The sequence below is a fragment of the Meles meles genome, chromosome 21, assembly GCF_922984935.1.
Source record: "Meles meles chromosome 21, mMelMel3.1 paternal haplotype, whole genome shotgun sequence".
Lineage (NCBI taxonomy): Eukaryota > Metazoa > Chordata > Mammalia > Carnivora > Mustelidae > Meles > Meles meles.
The window spans coordinates 24,600,399-24,627,191 of record NC_060086.1 but is presented as its reverse complement, the minus strand read 5'-3'; the positions used below and the strand labels follow the sequence as shown (position 1 = coordinate 24,627,191).

The 26,793-nt window shown below is 49.3% G+C and overlaps 1 protein-coding gene across 5 annotated transcripts in view; it reads right to left on the bottom strand.

The window, feature by feature from the left end:
- EEF2K (eukaryotic elongation factor 2 kinase) overlaps positions 1–24,691 on the bottom strand; it is a 66,226-nt gene extending 41,535 nt beyond the window's left edge. The window contains exons 1-2 of one of the 5 annotated variants that reach the window (XM_045993152.1): positions 24,675–24,691; positions 6,186–6,507 (exon numbers count right to left, since the gene is read on the bottom strand). In XM_045993152.1, coding sequence (XP_045849108.1) covers positions 6,186–6,431 — 246 coding nt within the window. In that variant the 5' untranslated portion in view covers positions 6,432–6,507; positions 24,675–24,691. Of the gene's footprint in view, positions 1–6,185; positions 6,508–13,455; positions 13,472–21,450; positions 21,705–22,295; positions 22,804–24,674 lie in introns of those variants that run through there. The other 4 variants (XM_045993153.1, XM_045993149.1, XM_045993150.1 and 1 more) reach the window with 4 other exon arrangements.
- Positions 24,692–26,793: the final 2,102 nt, after the last annotated feature.

The window sequence follows — 26,793 nt, the reverse complement described above, 5'->3', positions numbered from 1 at the left end:
CACTGGGCAAAGCCCCAAAATGTTCATCACCTCTGGGTATGCACAGCACTTCCTGCGGTCACGGGCAGGGACAGAAGCCCAGTCCTGCCAGGGTGGGGATTCCTGGGGCTCAGGGTCGGCAGGGACATCTCTCTTCCCCGTAAGTCATGGGACGCTGTCATCTCCATCTCATTCTGGGCTAATCGCTGTCCTCTGACCCAGCTGTTGGGGCCACCCTTGGTGGGCTGAAAATAGAACTGGAATCACCAGTCTTCCGACAAGGGCATGGGGAGCCAGCGTGCTCACACAGCGTGAGCGGCAGACGCAGGTGCGACCCCTTAGAGGCAGTCGGCAATGCCCAGCCGAGTTCTAAACGTTTTGCTCCAGCCACTCCACACCTGGGGATTTAACGTGGCAGGTGCGCCCGTGCACGGGCATAAGGCCACACGGACAGAGATGTTTTTGGAAGAGCCGTTTGCGGTAGCAAAAGACTGGAAACGACCTTCCTACCCACCCATGAGGGACTGGCTCAATTCATTATAGGGCTTCCAGACATGATATTCAGTCTTCAAAAAACAACAACACAATTAGCTGCCACATGCTGCGGTCACGAAGACCATCGGGCGATTCAGGTCTCAGAGCCTCGGGTTTGCCATCTACGCCCTTCCTCCCAGGACTTCTGTACAGATCAAATATGAGTAAAGTGTGCAGAGCCGTGCCTGCCCTTCCCACGGCGGCTGTTACGTAAGGGCTAGCTGATGTCAGCTCGTCTGTGCCCATAGGGGAAGACAGCCACAAGACTGCAGAACAGGTTTGCAGGCACATAACATTCCCATAAAAAAGAAAAGGGGAGGGTCATATACTTGTGTGTGGTTCTACAGGCCCGAACGCCTCTGGAAAGACATCCCCCGGGGAACAGGGATGGGGGGGCGGGGCAAGGCTCACTTACCACTCTACCTTGGATACAGTTTCAATTTTTTTTTTTACCTTGTATGAGGAAATGTACATGTATTTTAAAGTTTGCTTAGATATACACATAAGGAGATCTATTACAGCACTGTTTATAAAGGAAAAAAGGTGTGTGTGGGAGGGACAATGGAAGTGTCCTTCCAAGAAGTGCGCTGGCTCAAGAAATCCATGCACATCGTGTGACAGAATACAATTCACTCTAAAAATAAAAGAGGGGGGTACCTGGGTGGCTCAGTGGGTTAAAGCCTCTGCCTACGGCTCGGGTCATGATCCCAGCGTCCTGGATCGAGCCCCGCATCTGGCTCTCTGCTCAGCGGGGAGCCTGCTTCCTTCTCTCTCTCTGCCTACTTGTGATCTCTGTCAAATAAATAAAATCTTTAAACGAGGCAAAGGGTCCCTGGGCAGCTCAGTTGGTTAAGCATCTGACTCTTGATTTTGGCTCAGATCACGATCTCAGGGTCCAGAGATCAAGCCCCGTGTCTGGCTCTGCACTCAGTGCGGAATGTGCTTGGGATTCTCTCCCTCGCCCTCTGTCCCCACAAATAAATTTTTAAAAAGAAATAAAAGAGGTGAAAAATAAATAAATAGGTAGATAAAGGTACGTAGTAGGTAGATAAAAGAGGTGGGATATGGAATGACCCCCAAGATACTCCCAGACCAGGAAAACAATTTTTAAAAATAAAATTTCCCACTTTATTTCTTTTTTAAAGATTTTATTTATTTATTTGAGAGAGTGAGAGAGAGCACAAACAGGGGGAGGGATGGCGGGAGAAGCAGGCTCCCCGCTGAGCAGGGAGCCTGATGTGGGGCTTGATCCCAGGACCCTGAGATCACAACCTGAGCCAAAGGCAGATGTTTAACAGACTGAGCCACCTGGGTGTCCCAAATTTCCTACTTTATTGAAAAATTTAAAATACATGTGTGCTCATTTTATTTAATATTTTATTTATTTGACAGAGAGAAATCACAACTAGGCAGAGAGGCAGGCAGAGAGAGAGGACGAAGCAGGCTCCCTGCAGAGCAGAGAGCCAGATGCGGGGCTCGATCCCAGGACCCTGGGATCATGACCCGAGGCGAAGGCAGAGGCTTTAACCCACTGAGCCACCCAGGCGCCCCTGTATGCTCATTTTAGACAGTGGAAAAAACAACAGAATACTCCCTTCCAGGCTTTTGTTGTGTGTAGGTGCGCACGTGCGTGTGTGTGTACACGCGTGCATGCGTGAGTGTGTTTTACAAAGCTGGAACTATACGCTATATTCTTTTTTTAAAAGATTTTATTTATTTTTTGACAGAGATCACAAGTAGGCAGAGAGGCAAGCAGAGAGAGAAGGGGAAGCAGGTTCCCTGCTGAGCAGAGAACCCGATGCGGGACTCGATCCCAGGTCCCTGGGATCATGACCTGAGCCGAAGACAGAGGCTTAACCCACTGAGCCACCCAGGCGCCCCTATACGCTATATTCTGAGTTTAACTCCAGAGCAGAAGCACTTTCCCATGTTACGGCAAATTCTATAAACATCCTTGCTTGGCTGCCTGATGTTCTATCAAGAAGACGGCCTCCTGAACGACTCCACCACCATCCTCCGGGGAACGAGGCGGAAGACTGGGGCCTTGACAGTGACAGAATTGGACTGTTCACACCACACGCCCGGTACTTGCCAGGGTGACGCCTCTCTGGAGGCCATTTTGGTTGAACAACCCAGGTTGCCATGTCAACAGTAAACAGAAAACACATTCCCTTCGGGGAGGGCCAGGAGGAGTGAGGTTTGGAAAACGGAGCTGCTGTCCCCCCTCCAAAGCTGCCTCGGACAACAGGAACCCCACAGAGCCTACTTTCTGTTACCTAGGATGGTGGACAACCAAGAGGCATGTCTGGTCCATAACTGGTCATTCGACCCAGTACAAGGAAGGGGAACTGCAATCAGTTAGTCCCCAGCCTTGTAGGCAGCGGCTGACTCAGCTGGGGGATGACAGACGCATGCAGAGGTCTGCTCGGAGCCCCAGAGAATGCTCAAGAGATAGACAGGGCAGGGTGTCTTAAAACCACGTCCCAAGGGAGCCAGAACAATCGCTTTAACAGACCAGACTGAGACATTAGTTTAAAGAGCTTTCAGGCAGAGGCATGAAAAAGGAAACCTGTTCCAGGAACAGGGAGAGATGTGGGGTGAGCAGAGCCCGAGGGCCTCCTGGGTACCATGCACGCGCCCATCCTTAGTGAGGATTTTGAACCAGGCCTTGTAGAAATTTTAAGGAGAGGCAATTTATTGATTTCTTTATTTGGGAGAGGTGAGCTGACCTGGCTGTTTTGCTTTAGTTTTCTTTTTCTAAAGTCTTTTTCTGTACACAAATAATACGTAGGTGTAGCTTATAAGTCTCATATGTTTAGAAATACATATAATGTAGACAAAGCCCCCCGTAATAGCACCCTCTCCCCACCGAGAGAATCACTATTAACTACTGTGTACGAATTCCTCCATACAAGTTTTGGCTGTGTAAATATGAAGACATGTGTATATTTTTTTGATAAATGTGGGACTGTATTATATTTCAACTTGCCTTCTTAATTAACAGTATATAAAAATAAAAATAGCTACCATTTTTTAAATTCTAATTATGTCCATACTGTCCTTATGGCTTTTCATGGATCTTTCCACCAAATGTGTGTCTATGTATACACACACACACACACATACATATCTTGGCACTGTCAAGTCAAATCACATAGAAACATCATCTCTGGGATGCCTGGGTGGCTCAGCTGGTTAAGCATCTACCCTTGGCTCAGGTCATGTTCCTGGGTTCCTGGGGATGGAGCCCCACGTCAGGCTCTCTGCTCAGCGGGGAGCCTGCTTCACCCTCGCCCTCTGCCTGCAGTTCCCCCTGCTTGTGCTCGCTCTCCCTCCCTCTCTGTCAAATAAATAAATAAAATATAAAAAGAAAAGAAACATCATCTCTGTTTTAATGTAAATACAGTATTCTCTTAGGACCATGGTTTAAAATTTAAATAAGCCCCTCTTGGGGTGCCTGGGTGGCACAGTGGGTTTAGCCTCTGCCTTCGGCTCAGGTCATGATCTCAGGGTCCTGGGATCGAGTCCCGCATCGGGCTCTCTGCTCGGCAGGGAGCCTGCTTCCTTCCCCTTCTATCTCTTTCTCTGCCTGCCTCTTCGCCTACTTGTGATTTCTCTCTGTCAAATAAATAAATAAAATCCTTAAAAAAAAAAAAAAAAGAAAAGAAATGACTGGGTCAGAGAGAGAATGCTTGGTTCTCTCCCAAACCTTGTCTGCAACTGGGATGGAGAGGGTCAAATCTGTCTTTGCATGTGGCTCCAACTATAATGTGGGGTGCTGGGGCGGGTGGGGGTAAACTGAGGCAGAGGAGAATAAAGAACAGGTAAAGAGAGACAGAGAGGGACCCCTGGGTGGCTCGGTCGTTAAGCGTCTGCCTTCGGTTCAGGTCAGGATCCCCGGATTCAGGTCCTGGAATCGAGCCCCACATTGGGCTCCCTGCTCAGCGGGAAGCCTGCTTCTCCTTCTCCCTCTGCTCCTCCCCCTGCTTGTGTTCCCTCTCTCAAAGTGTCTCTCTGTGTCAAATAAATACAATAAAATCCTTATTTAAAAAAAGAGAGCGAGAGAGAGCGAGAGAGAGACAGTTCTGCTGCCTTCCAGTTCCTAGACCTGTCCCCTGAGAGGCCAGACATTGTTTCTCCCCTTGGCTCCCAAGAAATAAATACCCTTCTTCCCTTGAGCTGGTGTGAGCTGGTTTCTGCTTCATGAGCCCTGAGCCCTCCAGCCCCCGTTGGCACCGGATTCCCTCACACCAGATACGGGATGCCTCAGCAATCTGCGTCTCCTCGAGCCCCCGACCCACAGTGAACACAGGCACGCCAGGCTGTCCCCCTGCCCTTGCCGCGCAGCCCTCCACAGGGCTGGGCGTGCAGCTCAGGGGCTGGCTGAAGACAGGAAAGCAAGACAAGCTGCCGCCGGATCCCACAGTGGCCCCCCCAACTTCACAGGGGACCCACAGGAGCTGCCTGCCCCACAGAGACTTAATCTAGAACTCTGGCCCTGACAAAAGAAAATAACCAACTGTCCAAGACCTGTAATTATTAATCTCCTAAAAACAGATTAATTCTGAAGTTGGAGAAGAGTGGCTCCAATTCCTAATCCCAAAGCGGTAACGTACATTTTGCTTTCAGTACTAACAGATACCTTCTCTGGGCGGGCCTCAAATTAATAAGGAGAGCATTATTCCATTTAAATTTTTTTCAAGGCACCTGGAAAGTTGGAAGAACACGTGACTCTTAATCATGGGGTTATGAGTTCAAGCCCCATGTTGGGCACAGAGATGAGACTAAATAAATCAAATTTTTTTCATCACCAGTTATGATACAAGAGCCCTATAATCGTCCTTTCCCTCTCTTTATACCAGTTTTACCATAGTGGGAACACAAATCCCTGACAAAACAAGTACCCTTTTCCTTAATACAGAAGGATGCCCAACTCTAAGCAGGCTTTTTAAAAAAAATCTTTAATTAAGATTTTTATTTTAATTCCAATTAACATACAGTGTTATAGTAAGGCGGGGGCTCTTTTGACTACAACCAACACGAAGAACTATATTTTATATCATGTCCCTGGACCCACATACACATCCATCAGGAGTGAAATGCAAACATTTACATGATTAGAGCCTGGCTATCAACAACTGGTTTACCACATTCATGTGTGTGAACGTGTTTCAGTGTATGTTCCAAAAAGTAAGATCTTTATGGGTACCTGGGTGGGTCAGTTAGTTGGGCAACTGCCTTTGTCTCAGGTCATGATCCTGGAGTCCTGGGATCAAGTCCCGCATGGGGCTCCCTGCTCAGTGGGGTGTCCGCTTCTTCCTCTGACCCTCCCCCTCTCATGCTCTCTCTCATTCTCTAATAAATAAGTAAAATCTTAAAAAAAAAAAAATACAATCCTTATTTCCTAGTCTTTTCTGCTCTGCTGCATTTTTTAAAAAAGCTGGTTAAGGTTTTCACAACCCAGTAGTGGGTCTTCACAGCTATTTCGAAAACACCCGCTCGAAAGTAATGCAACTTGTTTTAAGCCAACGAAATCCTCCCAGGGCGACACACATATCCCCCGACGCAGAATTTAGAGTGGTGCCCAGGCTTTGGAAACACAGGGAAGACCCCGAGCAGCTCCGCGATCCCTCGCGGCAGGTGGGTGGGGATGGAACGCGTGGTCCACTCACCTTAAAATGGAAGGAGCTTGCGGGGGACCCGCTGGAGCCATACTGTTCACTCTTCGTTAGGTTGATGGAGTAGTTATTAACCTTGAAATTGCCATTCTGGTGTGACCTGGGGTCATCGGTGATGGGGCAGATGAAGTAACCTTCCTCATCATCACTGTCGGCCTCAGAGTCACCGTCGCGACCAGCCCGGGGGGTCTGGCCGCCGTCAATACCTTCCAGACGGAAAATGAGGTCTTGGTCTGCCATGTTCCCGGGAGGCCCGTGTTACCCAAGGGGTGGGCAGCGGAGCCAGAGCTGCAGGGCACACGCAGCCGTGTGGGTCCTACGAGGGAAGCGAGACAATGAGTGCTGGAGCCCAGGGGGGCGAGAGCTCGCGGTGCATCTCACCCTGGGTGCCCCCGGCGGCAAAGAGAACTGGCACCCTCGGAGGGAAAAGTACAGCATCTTTTGGGGAGGCACACTTGGCAGGCGGCATGTAGAACGTTTTAAATGCACAAACCCGTCGACCCAGTAATTCCACTTTAGAGAACTCAGTGTCTGAAATAAGGCAGGGAAAATAAACGCTTCTTAAGCAACGGGAGTGATCTTTTTTGGAAGGTAAAGAAGATCAGATCGTTCCTTGGCTTAACACCCTCCGGCAGCTTCTCTCCAATGGCTTTTAAGACTACAAGGCTGGCTTTAGACTGGTCTCGGCCCACTTCTCCTCTGGCCTTGGCACCTCTCCAGGCCCAATGGCTTGCTCTCTGTTTGGTGAACACGGGGAGCCCATTTCCACCCCAGGGCCTTTGTACTTGCTAACCCCTGTGCCTGGAACAATCTTCTCCATCTTCCAACAGTGGGTTCTCTTTCATCAGTTGGATCCTGACTCAAGAGAAATCCCAATTCAAAGGATTCCTCTCAAATGCACCTGCACTCCTCCCTAACACATCTCTCTGCTTTATTCGCTACGAGGAGGTTTTCCCAAGCTGAAACCTCCTTTACTCTCTTACTGTCTGTATCCCCAGTGCCTCGAAGAGTGCGTGGTATAGAGTGGGCCTCTGTACAAATCCCAAGAACGGTTGAGTGGCCCAAAGAATGTCCTCTTTAGCATGATCAATAACAGGAAAAAAAAAAAAAACAAAAAAAAAACTAACAGTCCACGATGTCTGTCAGTAGAGGTTTGTTAAATTATGGCTTTCTATACCATGCACTGTCATGTGACTGTAACAGAGAAAGGGGAAGCTCTAAATATACAAAGACATGCAAAAAGAATCAAGGAAAAGTTCAGCAAGATTGTAGAATACAAAATTCAATAGTATTTCTGTACACTAGCAATGAAAAATCCAAAGAAGAAATTAAGAAAACAAGTCCAGCTATAAAGAACATCCGAAAGAATAAAGTATTTGGGAATAAATTTAATAAAAGAAGTACATGACTTGTACACTGAAAAACAAAACACACTGAAAGAAATTAAAGATCTAAAAAAAAATGGGAAGATATTCTGCGTTCATAGATCAGAGGATTTATTTTATTTTATTTTTTTAAGACTTTATTTATTTATTTGACAGAGAGAGAGAGACAGCTAGAGAGGGAATACAAGCAGGGGGAGTGGGAGAGGGAGAAGAAGGCTTCCCACTGAGCGGGACCCTGGGATTATGACCTGAGTAGAAGGCATACACTTAATGACTGAGCCACCCAGGCACCCCCAGAGGATTTAATATTGCTAAGATGGCTATACTCGTCCAAAATGATCTATAGACTCAAACCAATCGCTATCAAATTCCTAGTGGCTTCTTTGAAGAAATTAACAAGCGTGTGCGTGCTAAAGTTCATACCAAAATGCAAGGGACAGAAAATAGCCAAAACAGTCTTGAAAAAAGAGGAACAAAGTTGAAGGAGTCACACTTCCTGAATTCAAATCTTGCTATGAAGCTGCAGTCATCAAGACTGTTGGTATTGGTATTGGGATAGACACAGATCAATGGAATAGATTTGAGAGTCCAGAAATGAACCCCGATATTTACAACCATTGATTATGACAAGGGTGCCAAGACAATTCAATGGGGAAAGAATACTCTTTTCAACCAATGGTGCCGGGATGAGTGAATATATACATGGCCAAAGAATGAAACTGAGCCCATTCCTTACACTAGTCACAAAAAATAACTAAAAATGGATCAAAGACTTACATATAAAAGCTAAAACATCATCTGACTCTTAGAAAACAATACAGGAGAAAATCTTTGTGAGATGGGACAGGCAAAGCTTTCTTAGCTATGACACGAAAAGTACAAGCAACAAGGAACAGATAAATGAGGCACCATCAGAACTAAACACTTGTGGGGCGCCTGGGTGGCTCAGTGGTTTAAGCCGCTGCCTTCGGCTCAGGTCATGATCTCAGGGTCCTGGGATCGAGCCCCACATCGGGCTCTCTGCTCGCCAGGGAGCCTGCTTCCCCCTCTCTCTCTGCTTGTCTCTCTGCCTGCTTGTGATCTCTTTCACTGTCAAATAAATAAGTAAAATTAAAAAAAAAAAAAAGAATGTAGACAACAATAAGATGACAAATAAATAAAAAATGGGCAAAGGGCTTGAACAGACTTGAATAGATGTTTCTCTAAAGAAGACATAATCATGGCCAGTAGGCACATGAAAAGATGCTCAGTATCATTAGTCATTAGAGAAAGACTAGTCAAAGTCACACCCACTACGATGGATATAATAATTAAACAAACAAACAAACAAAAAAAAACAGAAAATGGGGCGCCTGGGTGGCTCAGTGGGTTAAAGCCTCTGCCTTTGGCTCAGGTCATGCTCCCAGGGTCCTGGGATCGAGCCCCACATCGGGCTCTCTGCTCAGCAGGGAGCCTGCTTCCCTTCCTCTCTCTCTGCCTGCCTCTCTGCCTACTTGTGATCTCTCTCTGTCAAATAAATAAATAAAATCTTAAAAAAAAAAACAAACCCAGAAAATAATAAGTGTTGACAAGGATACGGAAAAACTAAAACCCCCATACACTGTTGCTAGGAATGTAAAATGGTGCAACCACTTTGGAAAACAGTCTGGCAGGTCCTCAAAAAGTTAACCATAGAACTACCATATGATCTAGCAATTCCACTGGGTACACACCCAGAGAAAGGAAAACCACCACATTAAAACTTGTATACATCCGTTCATAGAAGTATTATTTGAAACAGCCAACGGGGGGAAACAACTTTAATGTTCGGGGACTAATTAATGAATAAATAAAATGTATCCACACAAGGGAATGCTGTGAAGCCTCAGAAAGGAGTAAAGAACCCAACACTTGGGTGAACCTTGAAAACTTCAAGGGAAAGGAAAGATCTAACCACAAAAGAGCACATATTGAATGACTCCATTTATATGAAATGTCCAGAGAAGGCAGATCTGTACAGACAGAAGGTATGAGAGTGGCTGCCTAAGGACAGGGAAGGGGAGACTTGAGGGAGGGAATGGGGAGCAACTTCTAATGGGTTTCTTTGGAATTGGCACAAAATGTTCTTAAACTGTGTGCTGGTTGTGTGACTGCCGATATACGAAAAACCATCGGACTATACACTTTTTTAAAGATTTTGTTTATTTATTTGAGAGACAGCAAGAGTGAGAGAGATCACAGAGGGAGAGGAGGGAGCTGACTCCCTGATGAGCAGAGAGGTGGACGTGGGGCTCCATCCCAGGACCCCGAGATCATTACGCTTCACGGACGGAGCCACCCAAGCGCCCCAAACTGTACACTTTAAATGGATGCACTATAAGGTTAGTGAATTGTATTTCAATAAAGCTTAGGTTTAAAAAAAAGGTAATCCAAAAAAGTGTGAAAATTTTTTTTTAAGATTTTATTTTTAAGGGGTGTCTGGGTGGCTCAGTCCCTTAAGTGTCTGCTTTTGGCTCAGGTCATGATCCTAGGGTCCTGGGCTCGAGCCCCACATTGGGCTCTCTGCTCAGCGGGTAGGCTGCTTCTCCCTCTCCCTCTCCCTCTCCCTCTGTTTGTGCACATGCACACTCTCTCTTTCTCTCTCTCTCTGTCAAATAAATAAATAAAATCTTTAAATTTTTTTTTTTTATTTTTAAGTAATCTCTACTCCCAACATGGGGCTCAAACTCACAGCCCTGAAATCAAGAGTCACGTGCTCTACTTACTTACTGAGCCAGCTAAACACCCCGAAAACCTGTGAAATTTTTTTTTTAAGATTTTATTTTTTTATTTGACAGAGAGAGATCACAAGTAGATAGAGAGGCAAGCAGAGAGAGAGAGAGGGAAGCAGGTTCCCCGCTGAGCAGAGAGCCCGATGCGGGACTCGATCCCAGGACCCTGAGATCATGACCTGAGCCGAAGGCAGCGGCTTAACCCACTGAGTCACCCAGGCACCCCCAAACCTGTGAAATTTCTAAAGCAAGTTGCAGAACAGCCGGTGTATCACAGGGATCCCACTGGTGTTAGAAGAGAAAGGACATCTGTAGATGAATTAAAGCTTCCCTGAGGGACTCCCCCCGGGGAACTCCAGCAGCACCGGGATGGGCAGTAGCCATGGAAGCAGGCCGCTGAGCGGGTGGAGGGAACTTTTAGGAACTTGGCGTACTTCTATACTGTTGTCACTTTTTATAAAGCTGGATTGCTTGCAACATAAAATGACAAATAAGTGAAAACAATTTTAAAACTTTTTTAGATCAAGGCAATGATTCATATATTTTTTTTAATTTTATTTATTTGACAGAGAGCGAGAGCACAAGCAGGGGCAGCAGCAGAGGGGGAGGGAGAAACTGACTCCCCCCAACCAAGCAGGGAGCCCCCTACAGGGCTCAATCCCAGGACCCTGAGATCATGACCTGAGCCGAAGGCAGACGCTTAACCATCTGAGCCACCCAGGCGCCCCGATTCTATGATTCCTGACAGCTCCTTCCACCCGCAGGCAGCCTTCCAGATTGGAGGCTCTGGCTCTTTCTTAAAAGCTCCATAGCGGGAAAGAAATCCATTTCTATCCTAACTCGTTGCACCCAAAATGTAAATTAAAATCTCAGAAAACCGTACTTACGTCTTACCATGTACAATGCACTCTATTTCCTATTCGACTTATTTTTTTTGTTTTGCTTTAACCCTTCTTTTCATTCTTTTTCCTTAATGCACCACCCACAGTGATTTCTTGAAAATCGCTGCTCTGGGCGTCAACTACAAAGCTGGTTTCTTACCCTGTGGGCGAGACACGGTCACGGCTGGAGCTGATGCCTCAGCCACTGGACCCGGCTTCTTACCAAACAGTGCCCTGGGCCCACTTCTCCCCCCCTTCCCTTTACTCCGCCCTGGTCAGCCCTTGGCCAGAACCTCTGCTGACCAAGGCAGCGTGGTGCCTGGAGCTGCCAGCAGGACCCAGCCAGGTCACTGGCCTCTGGGGACTGGGACGATGCTGGGCCGGGGCTGGGATGGTGGGGCAAGGCGGGGCCAGGGGGCAGAACCACAGCTTTGGCCTCCAGACCTCCAAGCAGTGTAGCCCTGTGGTGAGGAGCCTGTACCCAGGTACAAATCCAAGCTCGTGACCTTGACTGGATCCATTCATCTCAGCGACTACCCCTCCTTCCCATGCGAGGGGAGCAGAGGAAGTGGCTTCACAGCCAGTTCGCAGGACTCCAGCCCCTGGCCATGTCCCAGCACAGACCTGACTTTCTCCGTGACCCCGGGAAACAAAAGGTGCTTCAGACCAGCAGCTGTGACCCTGCCTGGCACGGCGCCTTGGACTCAGCAGGCACGTGAGGCAGATTCCAGAGCCGAGCAGAGCAGGACCTGTTTGATGGTTTTTCCGTTGTCATAAATCTGCTCTCCAGGCAGCTGTGGCAGTGCCTGCTAACTGTCCCCCAACAGCTGTTCTCTCCTTCTTAGTAACAACCACTGGGTTTTGGCTAAGCACGTGGCCACTCCCAATAAGATCTACATTTCCCAGATTCCTTTGCAGTTAGGCGTGACTGTGTGACCAAGTTCTGGCCAAGGGGATATAAACAGAAAGACTGTTTTCAACTTTAGGGAAGAGTTTTTTAAAGGGAGGGGATGTGCCCTTCTGGACTCTTCCTCCTTCCTGCTGGCTGGAACAGAGGTGTGATGGCTGGAACTCAAGCAGCTATTTTTAACCAGGAAGAGGAAACCATATGCCATGGATGGCAGAGCCATGAGACAGAGGGAGCCTGGGGCAGCATAATCTTACATCCTGGGGGCTCACAATCTTCAGACTCTGCTATCCAAACTTCTATAGTCGACTGAAAGTTTCTTCTTGACCCTACTACTTGCTAATTCAGTCCGGTCCAGTAACCCCATCTCTCCCACAAAAAGTCCCATCACATCTCTAAATGACAAGTCAGTACCTGGAAAGGAGCAGCCTGCGAAAACTGTGGCCTCAATCCACAGCCCACATGTGCCCAGGAAGACCGGGCCCTGCAGGATGTTAAATTCCACTAAGAAGGCAAGAAGCCCTTACTTGGCCATATAACTCAGTACTGTGATGCCTGTTCCGACACCAGCCGGGGCCCTGGCCTCCCAGGAATCTCCATCGGACCTGGGCTTCCCTCTGCCCACAGGCACCTGTTCCTGTTAGTGAGAAGCCCAGGAGCAGGACCCCAGCTCCCAAGTCATCAAGAGTCTCTAGAAGGTTTCCTCGGCCCTCATTCAGACCTCCCAATCTTTCCCTCTCAGTCCCTGACACGCTTTGGGAAGATATTTGTATAGAGAGGCAGTTCTGAGTCAGACCCGAGTTCAAGCCCCAGCTCCACCACTTCCTAGCTGTGTGACATGACCTCTCCAGCCTCAGCTTCCTCGCTGTCATCCCAGAAGCACTGTTTTACCCACCCCGTTGGCTTGACAGCGCTAACACAGAGCCAGCACTAAGACACGGAACTATTATTATCATCATAAATAACGGGGGCTGAGCCTTGGGTCCCAGCCACACTGGTAACCTGGATACCTGGTTAGCAGCCAAGCCAGGCTTCTTCAGGGGTCCTCAGGGGACAGGCTATTTCAGGCTCTGGCCAGGGAACCACTGTTCCTACTGGGTCTCACTATAAAAGGTTTCTCTGGCAGGGGCTGGGACAGAAAACAATGTTTGCTATGTCTAGGTCAAGGCCTGTGGGCCTCCCTGGGCCTCCCCTCACCCTACCCTGAGCTGCCTCGCTGGCTGGAGAAATGCACTGCATTCTCCAGTCTGTCTCTTCCAGGAGCAGCACCCCGGAGCCGACTCGGTCCCTGTTGGGCGGCCGGTGCGCACATTACCATATGCCCAGCTCAGAAGAACCTACCTCGTCCTCAGCTGCACTGCGCTGAAAGGGGTGACTTGGGGGCCATCTTGTGTCACATGCCTGCTTCTGCTCGGGGACGTGCCTCTCCCCCACTCTCAGGTTCTGTGGTTGGGGTTGTCTAGGTGTTACCCCAGGCAGATATCACCACATCCCTAAATAACATGGTTTCTCTGTTATTTCTTACTTTATCGATCTGGGTCCTCATCTGTTGATTTCCTGGCGTGATAAATGAGACTTGAGCCTCCCTTGACCTTCCCACTTCCCTCCGAACTCCACCACCCCCAGACTGGCAGGGCTTCTCCTGGGTCCCTCAGGTCCCATGCCAAGAACGCTGTCTTACTGCACCAAGCAGGAGGAGCTATGGTTTCCCACAGTGTAGTGTGAGTTCAACTCACCGTGAGAAAGGAGGAAAGATGTGGCTTTTGTAAATGACTGATCAGAAAGCAGAACGTACTTTTGCTCCTACTGACCTCAAAGATGAGTAATTCTTGCTGCAATAAGACAGAGAGATAAAACACATGGACAGTTTCCCTAAAGTACTCGGCATGGACTCTCTCCTCCGGCAATGATGGGAGCTGCTGGGCAGAGAAGGGGCAGCCTGTTTGTGATAGGGCACCTTGGGGGAAGAGAAGGGAGCAGGGGCAGGCTGCCCTGGGCTGCAGCGGGCTTGTTGGAAACACTATCTTGGACCCTAGTCTGAGTCCTCGGTTTCCTTCAAACCAGAAAGGAAAGCCTGTCTTGAAGAGAGATTGCACTTCCCTGCTCACCACAGCGATATTTACAAGAGTCAAGGTACAGAAACAACCTAAGAGCTGGATGATTGGATAACAGAAATCTGGTGTATATACACAAAGGAATGTCATTCATTCTGTCTTTTGCACAAAATGGGCAATTCTGTTATCTGCAAAAAACATGAATGAACCTGGAGGACATTATGTTTGATGAAATAAGCCAGACAGAGAGAGACAAACATTTCATGATCTCGCTTATATGTGGAATTGAAAAAACCCCAAAGTCCTAAAAACAGACAGCAGAATGGTGGCAGTCAGGGGCTGGGAGGTGGAGGAAACATGAAGATGTTGGTCAAAGGGTACAAAGTTTCAGTTGTGCTAGATGAGTAAGTCCTGGGGATGTAATGGACTACAGTGTTTTTTTTTTTAAGATTTTTAATTTATTAATTTGACAGACAGAGATTCCAAGTAGGCAGAGAAGCAGGCAGAGAGAGAGGAGGAAGCAGGCTCCCTGCTGAGCAGAGAGTCCCATGCGGGGCTCCATCCCAGAACCCTGGGATCATGACCCGACCCTAAGGCAGAGGCTTTTTTTTTTTTTTTAAAGATTTTGTTTATTTATTTGACAGACAGAGATCACAAGTAGGCAGAGAGGCAGACAGAGAGAGAGAGAGGGAAAGCAGGCTCCCTGCTGAGCAGAGAGCCCGATGTGGGGCTCAATCCCAGGACCCTGGGATCATGACCTGAGCCGAAGGCAGCGGCTTATCCCACTGAACCACCCAGGTGCCCCTAGATTATAGTTACTAATACTCTATTGTATACCTGAAATTCACTAAGAGATCTTTTTAAATATCTCTACACCCAGGGGCCCATGGGTGGCTCAGTGGGTTGAGCCTCTGCCTTCGGCTTGGGTCATGGTCTCAGGGTCCTGGGATCGAGCCCCCGCGTTGGGTTCTCTGCTCAGCGGGGAGCCTGCTTCTCTCCCCCTTTCCCTGCCTGCCTCTCTGCCTGCTTATGATGTCTGTCTGTCAGATAAATAAATAAAATCTTTAAAAAAAAAAATCTCTACACCCAACGTGGGACTCACACTCAAGACCCCAAGATAGGGAGTCCCGTGCTGTTCCAACAGAGCCAGTCAGAGGCCCCGAGAATACATCTTTTTTTCCTTTAGAAGATTTTATTTATTTATTTGAGAGAGAGAGAGGAGGGGCAGAGGGAGAGGAAGGGAGAGAATCTTAAGCAGGCTCCATGCCCAGTGCTGCATGTGGGGCCCCATCTCACACACCTGAGATCACAACCGGAGCCAATATCAAGAGTCAGAAGCTGGGGCGCCTGAGTGGCTCGGTGGTTTGGTTTGAGTCTCTGCCTTCGGCTCAGGTCATGACCTCAGGGTCCTGGGATCGAGCCCCGCATCGGGCTCTCTGCTCAGTGGGGAGCCTGTTTCTCCCTCTCTTTCTGCCTGCCTCTCTGCCTACTCGTGACCTCTCTGTCAAATAAATAAATAAAATATTAAAAAAAAAAAAAAAAGAGTCAGAAGCTTAATAACTAATGAGCCACCCAGGCGCCCCCTGAGAACAGACCTTAATTGTGCTCACACACACACAAGAAGCAGTAACCCGGAGAGGGGACAGATATGTTAATTAGGCTGATTGTGGTAATCATGTCACAATGCATATTATATCAAATAATCACATGGTATACCTTAAATATGTACAATTTTTATTTGTCAGTTATACCCCCAATAAAACTGGTGAAAAAAACTTAACAAAAATCAAAGCCCCTTCTAGGGGCTAAGGGCCTGCGCTCTGCAGCCATGGGGCCCACTGTGAATTGCCGGCCAAGACCCTGGTTTTTTTTTTTTACGATTTTATTTATTTACTTGAGAGGAAGAGAGAGTATGAGACGGGGAGGGTTAGAAAGAGAAGCAGACTTCCCAATGAGCAAGGAGCCTGAGGTGGGGCTTGATCCCAGGACCCCAAGATCATGACCCAAGCTGAGCACCCCCCCAAGGCCCCATTCTAAGGGGAAGCTGCGCCATTCTGGAGTCTGTGTCCCCCAGAGCGGCTGGCACTGAGCAGGGCTCCACAGCATAATCAGCACCTCTCCAGGCTGGGTTTTATTTATTTACTGGGGGTGGGGATCCTAACAAACGGGCAGCCTCAGCGGCTACTAAGTGGAGCCCGTGTCAGTGTCTTATAAATGTCTGTACCCCTGGCCTGTGGGAAGGTGCCCATGAAGAAACATTTACTTAGGGCTGCCTGGATGGGTCAGTCAGTTGGACATCTGACTCCTGGTGTTGGCTCAGGTCATGATCTCGTGGGTTGTGGGCTCTAACCCTGGCCCTCCTAACCCTGGCCCTCCCAACCCCGGGCTCCCCATTAGCAGGGAGTCTACCTGGGCATTTCCTCCCTCTGCCCCTCCCCCAACACGCACATGCACCCTCTCTCAAATCAATCATTTTTCTTTAAGATTGCATTTATTTATTTGAGAGAGAGAGGGAGAGCATAAGCAGGGGGAGTGGCAGGGGGAGAGGGAGAAGCAGGCTCTCAGCTGAGCAGGGAGCCCAATGTAGGGCTCGATCCCAGGACCCTGGGATCATGACCTAAGCCAAAGGCAGTCGCTTAACCAATGGAGCCACGCTGGCACTCCAACAACAAATTTTTTAAAAAAGAAACATTTACTTAAACTATTGCAGAAATAATAAGAGTTTAGGTTGGGATGTCAGAATAAAAGGACTGATTTACAGATGTCCATGCCCAACCGCCCCCTCCCTGCATCTTACCTCCACCTGCCTGGCCCAAGAATCAATCACCATTCACCACCAAGCTCTCATCTCTCAGCCCTGCACCCCGCAGGAGGCCCTCTTTCTGAAATGCCTCTTGTGTCTTGGGTCCCTTCAAAATCCAGCTCAAATTTCTACTCCCTTCAGAAAGTCTCCCCTGGGTGGCATCCTCGCCTAGTGAAAGAGAGGACAGCTAACACTACCGAGACCGGGAGAGGTCTGACGAGACAGTGAGATCAGGCATGTGGTGCTAGCACTCAAAATACCGGCTGTTACTGTGGCCGGACCACCCTGCGTCCCACTCCCTAAGTCACCTCCGTCCACCCAGAGCCCAAATATTCTATGTTGTGGGCAGAACAGTGGCCTCCAAAAGCTGTCCTCATCCTAATCCCCAGAACCTGTGAGGTCCGTTCCCCTCCATAACAAAAGTGACTCTGCAGGTGTGATTCAGTTCAGGATCTTGAGATGGGGGGAGTCTCCTGGAAAATCCAGTGAGCCCTATATAGAATCACAAGGGCCCTTATAAAAAGGGGGCAGGAGGGTCAGAGCCAACGAAATGGGATAATGGAGGCAGGGGTCACAGAGAAAGATGTGAAGACACCCCACAGCGGGCCTTGGAGACAGAGCAAGAGGCAACAAGCCAAGGAAGGCGGGCAGCCCTTCGACGCTGGAAATGGCAGAGAGACCGGTTTCCTCTAGAGTCACCAGAAGGAACTCAGCTCTGCTGACACCTTGACTTTTGAACTTCTGATCTCCAGAACCCTAAGATAAGAAATTTGTGTTGTTGTCAGCCGCCAAGTTTGTGGCGATTTATTTAGTAGCACTAGGAAACAAAGGTAGTCCACAGCAGTCTAGAACAATGTTGCCTGCCCTTCAGGGGACACTTGGCAAATGTCTGGAGACATTTTGCGTTGTCACCTGGCGTCTAGTGAGTGGACAGCAGGATTGCTGCTAACCATCCTAACGTGCACAGAAAAGGCCCCACAACACGGAATCCATCATTCAGCTCAGCGTGCTGATAGTGCCAAGGGACCCTGGTTCAGCATGATTCTGGAGGAAGGCCTTCCCTGATCCACTCTTCCTCCCGTCCTCTTTAAAAGCAAGTCTCCATGCATACCATTTCTGGTATTTCTTTTGAACTGAGGGAATCAGCTTGCTTCCCTATGAGAATAGCAACCCCCCAGCCCAAACCAAGGAGGTAAGTCAACATTTGCTCTGCCGAGTCTCATAAAAACGTCACCGCACTCCACTGTGCTGTGCTTTGCGCCTACAAAATTGTCACGGAGCAAAGGCAAAAGTTTTTACTGTTTTTAAAAAATCAGAAAAATGCAAAGCACAAAATACTTCAATCATAGCTTCCATTCACAAAACGCACAAGAGAGCCTGAATTTTCATTTTGAGTCATTTGCTGGGCACCCTTCTCATGTATGTACCCAGGACACTCTGTACTCCTGGCAGGTCAGACCAGGGATACAGCCCGTCTCACTTCTCAGGGGAACTCTGTGTTTAGACAGCCTCTCCGCAGCCAGACCGTGTGGGCGTCTGGAACAAAAGGGGCCGTGTCTTACTCCTCTCCAGCTCCCAGCCAAGAGCACAATGCCTGGCACACACCGGGTTCTCCATAAACGCACACTGCGTGAATGAATAACTAGAGAAAACTTGGCAGTTTCTACGGATATCACGGGCATCCGTGGAGTGGAGGGACTACCAGTTAAAATGAGAAGGCATCTGAGGGTTAGTTAGCCTGAGCCACAGCTGAGATCCTGAATTGGAAAGCCTGCATCATGGGGAGGCCCTCAAAAAGACCTCAGGACTAGGATCTGGCCCAACAGGCTTTGGGGGCAGACAGATCTAGCTTTAAGTCCTGCCTCTGCCACTACTAGCTGAGTGACACTGGGCAAATTACGGAACCCCAGTCTCATCGGTAAAATGCAGTCATCCAACAAAGTGGAGCAGAGTGAGCAAAGTGGAGAAGAGGTAGGAGAGGTGGCCAAGGGCCAGAAAAAGCTACTGTAACACAGACAGCTGTGTTTATGTTCCCCCGCCTTACCGTGGACTACATTTCCCAGGATCCTGTGCACCTAGGTGGGGCCATGTGACTGCACTGGGGCCAATGGAATGTAGGCATAAGTAACTGAGGACATACCAGGCAGTCCAGTTTCCACACCCTGGTCAACTCTCCCTCCACTAAAATCCTGCCCTTACACACATAGCACAGAACCGATCCGCAGCGTTTCAGTGCCACTTACAAAGCACTTACGCCATAGCTCCTCTCAGCTCCCTGGAGGACACAAAGCCTGGCCTGCCCTCCCTACCCACCCCGCTCTTCTCATCCTTCAGGCCTCAAGTTAGATGCCACCTCCACCAGGAAGCCTCCCCTGAATGCCAGGAGGTAGGCACTATTAGCTTCATCCTACAGACAAGAAAACTGAAGTTAAGTGACTTGCCCCAAATCATGTGGCTAGAAAGTGGGGGAACTGGGTGTGAAGCCAATGCAGGCGGAATCCAATCAGCCATCAGTTGCTAAACCGGTCATGGGACCACTATCAGCAGGGGCCTCACCTGCGAGCTTGTTAGATGTGCAAATTCACCGGCCTCACTCTGAATTAAACTGAATTAAACTCTGGAGTGAGGCCCCAGCAATCTGTGTTTAAACAGGCTCATCGGGGGTTCTCAAGTGCCATGAAGTGAAAGAACCAATGGCCTAGACATTCTCTGCAGCTGAGCCCCTCCCGTGGAGTCCTAGGTCTAGAAAATGTCATAGCTGAAGAACTGAACACTGTCCACCTTCTGACTTTTCTAGCCATTTGAAATGCTTCTCTGGGTATCCCCAGCCCTGGGACTTTGGGGACCCAGAGATTGTCATCTCCTTTTATTATCCGCGTTAGTGACTCGCTGCTTCCTTTGTTTGAAGCCTTCTTGTTTGTGCCCATCAGCCTTGGGTACAAAGGTTTAATCCAGCAATGTTTAAAAATTCAGTCACAGGACACCGGGGTGGCTCAGGCGGTTAAGTATCTGCCTTCCGCTCAGGTCATGAACCCAGGGTCCTGGGATCCAGCTCCGCAGGGCTCCCTGCTCAGTAGGGGGCCTGCTTCTCCCTCTCCTTCTCTGTCCCCTGGCTTGTGCTCTCTCTATCCCAAATAAATAAATAAAATCTTTAAAAAAAAAAAGTCATTTTCATCCCATGATGGGCACCATAACCATCTTTCAGCACATTCTGAGTTTCTCAGTTTACTAAGGCAACAGTCTACAGCTTCTTGGTCAGCGGAACTGACTTCTCCAACACAAAAACTTGTATTTTTTATCAGGCCAGACAGCTGGTATTAGTTTGGATATAGTTCTGATCATCAATTTCTTCTGCTTCAGCTTTAAGAACTGGACCAGAGAGCCCTCCTAGAGAAGGAGCTTGAACAAAACCAAGTTTCTGCTGCTGACCCTCAGCTTTCTTCCACACTGTTCTCAGTGTCCTGGCAACTGGCCACCAATCCTGCCAAGAACAGTAAGGGAGCCTGGGAAATTCACTCAGGCGATACCCCAGGAAGAGGAGAACGGGAGTTACTGGTAACTGCCATCTCTGTCACATAATACATTTGAAACAATTTAAAATAAAATCAGGGCTATATCCTTAATCAAAAAGCAGTGTTCTGTCACCAAAAGCACAAAAGAGAGAAACTGCAAATCACAGAATGTACACAGTTAATCCTATGTCGTCTGAGGCCATTTCAAGTGATCTTCAGGCCCCCACTTCCTGCCTCCCCCAGCAGAGGATGAGAACTTGGGACCCCTGCGAAGTAGTCTGGGAATGTAGATGAAGTTCAGGGGTGAGATCTGGAGCCCGTGACCAAGAAAGAATTCTTGAGACTTCTTTGGTGCAAAATGGTGGTTTATGAAAGCACGCGGACAGGACCCAGGGGCAAGGAAGAGCTGCTGCCCTGGGGTCGTGAGGGGGTCACTGATTCCGTACTACGGAGTTGGGAGAGGTGAGGAAAAAGGGAGGTTTCTCAAAGAACTTCGATATGCTAAAGAAGACTCACAGGATACCGGAGGCCTTGCCATTGTTAAGTTAAGGTTGTTTTTCCCTTTAGCAAGGCATTAACTAGTTGGGAGGTTCCTGGAAGAATGTCACACTCGTCCCACCCAGGAGTTGGGGGGATGGGGGTTGCAAGGTGTCAGCTTCTACTTTGTCTTCAGCCAGCCTCCTGCTCCATCACCTGCACCCTCCCCTCTTTGAGAGGAGAACTCAAAGAAGGGGGGATGGCAATCCCAACTCTGTTACTCCTGAATTCACATCACCCAGAAGCTTTATCGTATTTGTTAAGCTAATACATGAACAAACAAATGAATGTGTGCAACGCTATCTCTAAACCCTACCTCCTTCCACTGGCATCGTTCCAGATCAGCTCAAACAACACCTCCTCCAGGAAGCCTCCCCAGGCGCTTCCCCCCTCCACACACACAGACACAGCGGGCAACCCCAGCTCCCACCTTTTGCTCTCCACGGCCACGCCTGGTGCACCTTGCATGTTAGTCATCTGTTAGACAACCCTGGCCTCGGTTTCCTCCTCTGTAAAATCAGAGGGCTGGACTATGTCACTCAGCTTCCGGGCTGAAATTATGGCCCCAAGGCAGGCAGCGCCCAGGGCTGAGGACCCAGAAGTCAGGCTCCCAGCGCATCCCCACAGCAGACGTAGCGGCCCATCTGTCATACTAGGGACACAGCTGGGTTGGCTCCCCGCAATCCTCCACTCGGGCACAGACCGATCTAGGCCGGGACTTACCCGGGAGGCCTCCACCTCCGCGCCACCACTCGCCTATCAATGCCCTGCCCTTGGCGCACGTGTGCACGGAGCCTGCCAACACCCAAACTCCCTCCCTCAGCCAGCAATGCAGCAAGGGCGCGTCTACACTGTCCTCGAGGTTCCAGGAATTCGGGCCTCTTGTTCAGGGGCCAGGGGAGGGGATGTGGCTAGGGGCCCTGCAGATACAGGAAAGGGGCGCTGCCCGCACGCTGTGCGGGTTTTGAGGTGCCCCGGGCGGAGGCCCCCAAACCGCCCCTCCCCCCGACTGTGCCAAGTGTTTTCCCAACAGACACCTCCGTTAATCTGCATGGCTCCCCCCACTTCTTTTACAGAAGCAACCACTGAGCCCCAAAGAGTTGAATCCTGAGAAGCAGCGCCCCCCATATAAACACACTCTTTCTGCGCCGCCTCCGACCCCACTTCCAAGCCCCAACCCAACGCGCTCGAGGCGCTGGCGCTCCGGGGGCGTCCCAGGCCTGCAGCGCGGGATCCCGGTCCCCATCCGCCTGGCTACTCGCCGCCGGCACTTACCTCCCTCGGGCGGACAGGCTCTGTAGCCGCTGCCTGCGGCCGCGAAGACCCAGAGGAGTTGGCAGAGGCTCGCGGCCCGGTGCTCCAGGGTGCAGGGCGGGCGGGCCCCCCGAGAGTGCCGGGGAGCAGCGAGCGGGGCGCAACGGACGGCGCTCTGGGGAGGCAAGCCGGGGCCGCGCAGGACGGTCGGGTCGAACTCGGGGCGCGGGGGCCGCCGGCACGACCCTGGGGCGCGAAGAGCCGCGTGCCTAGGGCGGAGGCGCAGGCGACAGTCACGCGAGCTGGGGCAGCAGCACCGCGGGGCGTCCGGCGTCAGATCCCGGCGGAGGGCGGCTGGGGCTGGGGCACTAGCCTTCGGGCAGGGGCGGGGCTCTGGTCCGGCGGGCGCCTGGCGCGGCGCTCACGTGGCCGCCCCCAGGTGGCCATCCGCGCTCCTGCAGCCGCCGGGAGGGTCTCCTTGCTCCAGCGCAGAAGCGCAGTGAGTCCGCGCCTCGCCGCCTGCTGAGTACACCGCGTCCCCACCTAATGCGAGGGGCGGGCCTAGCACCCACCCGCGAAGGGGGCGCCCTCCTGGCGGGTAATCCGAAACGTCCTTTCCAAAATCACTAGAAACCCATATCATTAAGTCTCCATGGGTCATCGTAAATATTTTTTATCGGAAATTGCTTTTTTTTCTTCTTCTAATTTCTGCTTGGCAAAAACTTAGGCCCTTAGAACAACTGCAATTATTTGTGCAATTATTTACAATCCCCTCTAGACGTTCCTTACCGTTCTAGCACATTGCCGTACTCCTAACTCCCAGCATGGGGCTTGGCACATGCTAAATGCTTAAGAATTACCTGTCCAGTGGATGGATGAATATGGAAAGGTATAAAGAAAAGGATACAAAACTAAAGAAAACTACTGTGAACATGTTGATACTATGTCCTTCCAGATGCTTTTCTAGTAAGATTTTAGAAATTCCACAACTCTTACTTAAGTATAAAAATAAGTGGTATTTATTGAGTGATTTATCTCATTCTATCTTCACACCAACCCTGAGAAGTAGGTTGCATTTTAGCTCTATTTCACAGATTATAAAGCTGAGCGTCTTAGAGGTAGATTTGCCCAAAAGATTTCCTTTCTTTTTATTTTTTTTTTAAGTGTAAGTAATCTCTACATCCAACATGGGGCTTGGACTCAAGGCCCCAAGTTCAAGAGTTGAGGCCACTGAGCCAGCCAGGTGTCCCTGCCCAAAAGATTTCTGCAGTGGCTCCTCTTGGTAAAGGGTATCTACATTTTAGGAGCAGGTTCAAGTTTATGCATCTTGGGGAGGGGGATGACATACAGGCAACATCTCATAAGGTGGGGGGGGATGGAAAAAATGAAATGGTCTTGAAACCCATCACTCAGTGTTTCATCCTTTGGCCTCTGTGCTACAAGTTTTGGAAAATACAAAAGCTAACAGATGTTTTGGTTTGAAGTGTTGGCTCCTTTAGTCATCTTGGGAAAACTCTGGCTTTTGGCAAGACAAAACTGCACCTGAAATTCTGACCGTGGGAAAGCTGCGCAGGAACAGACTCTGAGCTGATCTGTCCAAATCCAAAGCCAGACCAAACCAAACCAAACATAACAAAACAAAAACAAACACACACAAACACACAACACTGTATTACTGAACCACTGATAGCTCTGTGGCCTTGGGCAAGTTCTTTAATTCCTCTGAGCCTCTGTAATTTTTGTCCCCCTTCTTTGCATGAGGATCTTGATTAGCCTTTAGGAAACCAGCCCACTCCATTCTTAGTGGGGGAGCAAAGCCTTCACCACTGACCTGGGGCCAGGAGTGGACACAGGACAAGACTTGGTCAATCAGCATATACCATCCCTTTAGCCCAATGAGATCCTAATCCGGATCATTTCTAGCAAGCATAAAAAAAGAGAATACATCTTTTTCAGAGAGTTGTTGAGCTGGTAGGATTTAAGCCTAGGGTTTCTGAACATTCATCGTTCATTTTTTTTTTTTTTTTAAGATTTTATTTATTTATTTGGCAGAGAGAGAAATCACAGAGAGGCAGAGAGGCAGGCAGAGAGAGAGGGAAGCAGGCTCCCTGCTGAGCAGAGAGCCGGATGCGGGGCTCGATCCCACAACTCTGAGATCATGACCCAAGCCAAAGGCAGAGGCTTATCCCACTGAGCCACCCAGGCGCCCCTGAACATTCATTCTTATGGCAAATATTTATTAAGCTCTTATTGTGTGCCAAGTATTGTGCTGGGCAGCTCTAATGGGGTAAGAAATGGGAGAACAGAAATTTCTCACATAGTCATTATGCCAAGATTTAAACCGCCGGGCATGCCATGAGTGAGAAGCGCAGCAGGCAATGAGAGATGACATGGGCAAACCTGCTCAGGAAGCCTCTTCTGAAGAAATGACATCCGAGTGGAGCCCGGAAGGAACAGTAGGCGTCACTTCTGGGAGCTTTAGGAAGACAGGTGCCCTGGGTGCTCGGCGGGGAGCCTGCTTCCCTCTCACTCTCTCTGCTTGCCTCTCTGCCTACTTGTGATCTCTCTCTGTCAAATAAATAAATGAAATCTTAAAAAAAAAAAAAAAAAAAAAAGGATAGGAAGGAAAACATTACCCCATACCTGTGATGTCACAGCATGCAAGACGAAAAATAAACCATTCACAGCGATCGGTCATCGGCACACTCCAGCTCCAAGCCTTGCTCCCCTGTCCTAAAACCTGCCCTTCTGTCTCTCACATGGACAAACATCTCTTCAAGCTTCCCCCTCTCCCTCCACCTGAGCCTATGGCTCAGGTCATGATCTCAGGGTCATGGGATCGAGCCCTGCACTGGGCTCCGTACTGAGCTCAGTACTGAGTCTGCTTATCCCTCTCCCTCCACCTTCCTCTCTGCCTACTTGTGATCTCTCTCTCTCTCTGTCAAATAAAGAAATAAAATATTAAAAAAAAAAAAAAAGAATCACATGCTCTACTCACTGAGCCAACCAGGAGCCCCACATTACCAATTTCCACAGACAAAAAGCACCTTCCTTTACTAAAGCATTGACAAGAGTTTAACTGGGTGGAGAGATTAAAAGTGATTTTGTTTTATTTGTGCTTCTTTGCTCAAGTCTCAACAAAGAACACGTATTACTTTGGCAAAAGTTTTGTGGGTTTTTTTTAAGATTTTTATGTATTTATTTCATAGAGATCACAAGTAGGTAGAGAGGCAGGCAGAGAGAGAGAGAAGGAAAGCAGACTCCCTGCTGGGCAGAGAGTCCGATGTGGGGCTCAATCCCAGGATCTTGGGATCATGACCCGAGCCGAAAGCAGAGGCCCCAACCCACTGAGCCACCCAGGCGTCCCGGCAAAAGTTATTTTTAAATGCCACTTCAAAACCCGAGCTCTTACAAAATGAAACAGGCCAGCTGTTTTGATTTCTGGGGCCTCCCCACCTTGCCTGGCTGGGGCTGGCTTTGCGCAGAAGCTGCCCTTTCCCAAATAGCACCCTTGAAGACGTCAGTCACCAGAGAAGCTGGGTCAGCATGCCCGTTGGGGGCCAGACAGGCCTGGAGAGAAATGCTTGGTGGAGCAGATGAGCTCATGGCTTTCCTTCCACCGGATTTTTGGCATGAGGGTTCTGGGCAGCTCTGCAAGCGGCTCTCCTTCTCCCAGAAGACCTGCTCTTTGCCTGAGCAGGCCGAGTGGGTGTAGGATTAATGTTCACTTGAATTCAGTTATCAGAGAGAGAGAGAGAGTTGGGTTGGGGGAAGGTTGCCAACCAAGGTCTCCTATGGTTGGACCATAGGAGAATGCTGAGTCATTAGGGGGGATTCTTAAATAAGGCTCTGCTTCCTGCTTGTGGCTCCTTTTGGATCCTCCAAAAGAACAGACCACAGTTTGGCCACCTCCAGACAAAAATTCTGTGAGATCTTGTGTTGGGCAGCTCCAGCCAGAAGCGTTTGCCTCTGAGTTTGTCTGGGGCCACATAGCAACTTGGAGTGGCGTTAGCCAAGCATGCAAAACCACTGGTACGAGGAGGGGTCTTGTGGCCAATACTGTTCTAGGTCCTGGGGATATAGCTTCCGGTGAACAAGACACTCTCTGGAGATGACATTCTAGCAGACATCCCGGTCTGGTCCTGGGAGAGGCTCAAACACCTTCTTAAGGCAGGGGTAGGGAGATGCACATGGATAATACCACCAAGTGGTCAGGAGCACCCAGCCAGGAATTCTGGTGGTGAGCACAGTGACGTACTGGGAGGAAAGCCTAGGTCCCGGGGAGTCACGACCACCACATTCACACTATATACATTGACAAACATAACACATGGCTTCCTGAGTGGCTCAGTGGGTTAAACATCCACCTTTCGCTCTAGGTCATGATCCCAGAGTCCTAGGTTCGAGTCCCACTATCCCTGCTTACTGGAGGTCCTGCTTCTCCCTCTCCCTTTGCTCCTCATCTCTCTCTTTCTCTGTCAAATAAATAATAGAAAAAAAATAAATAAATAAATAATAG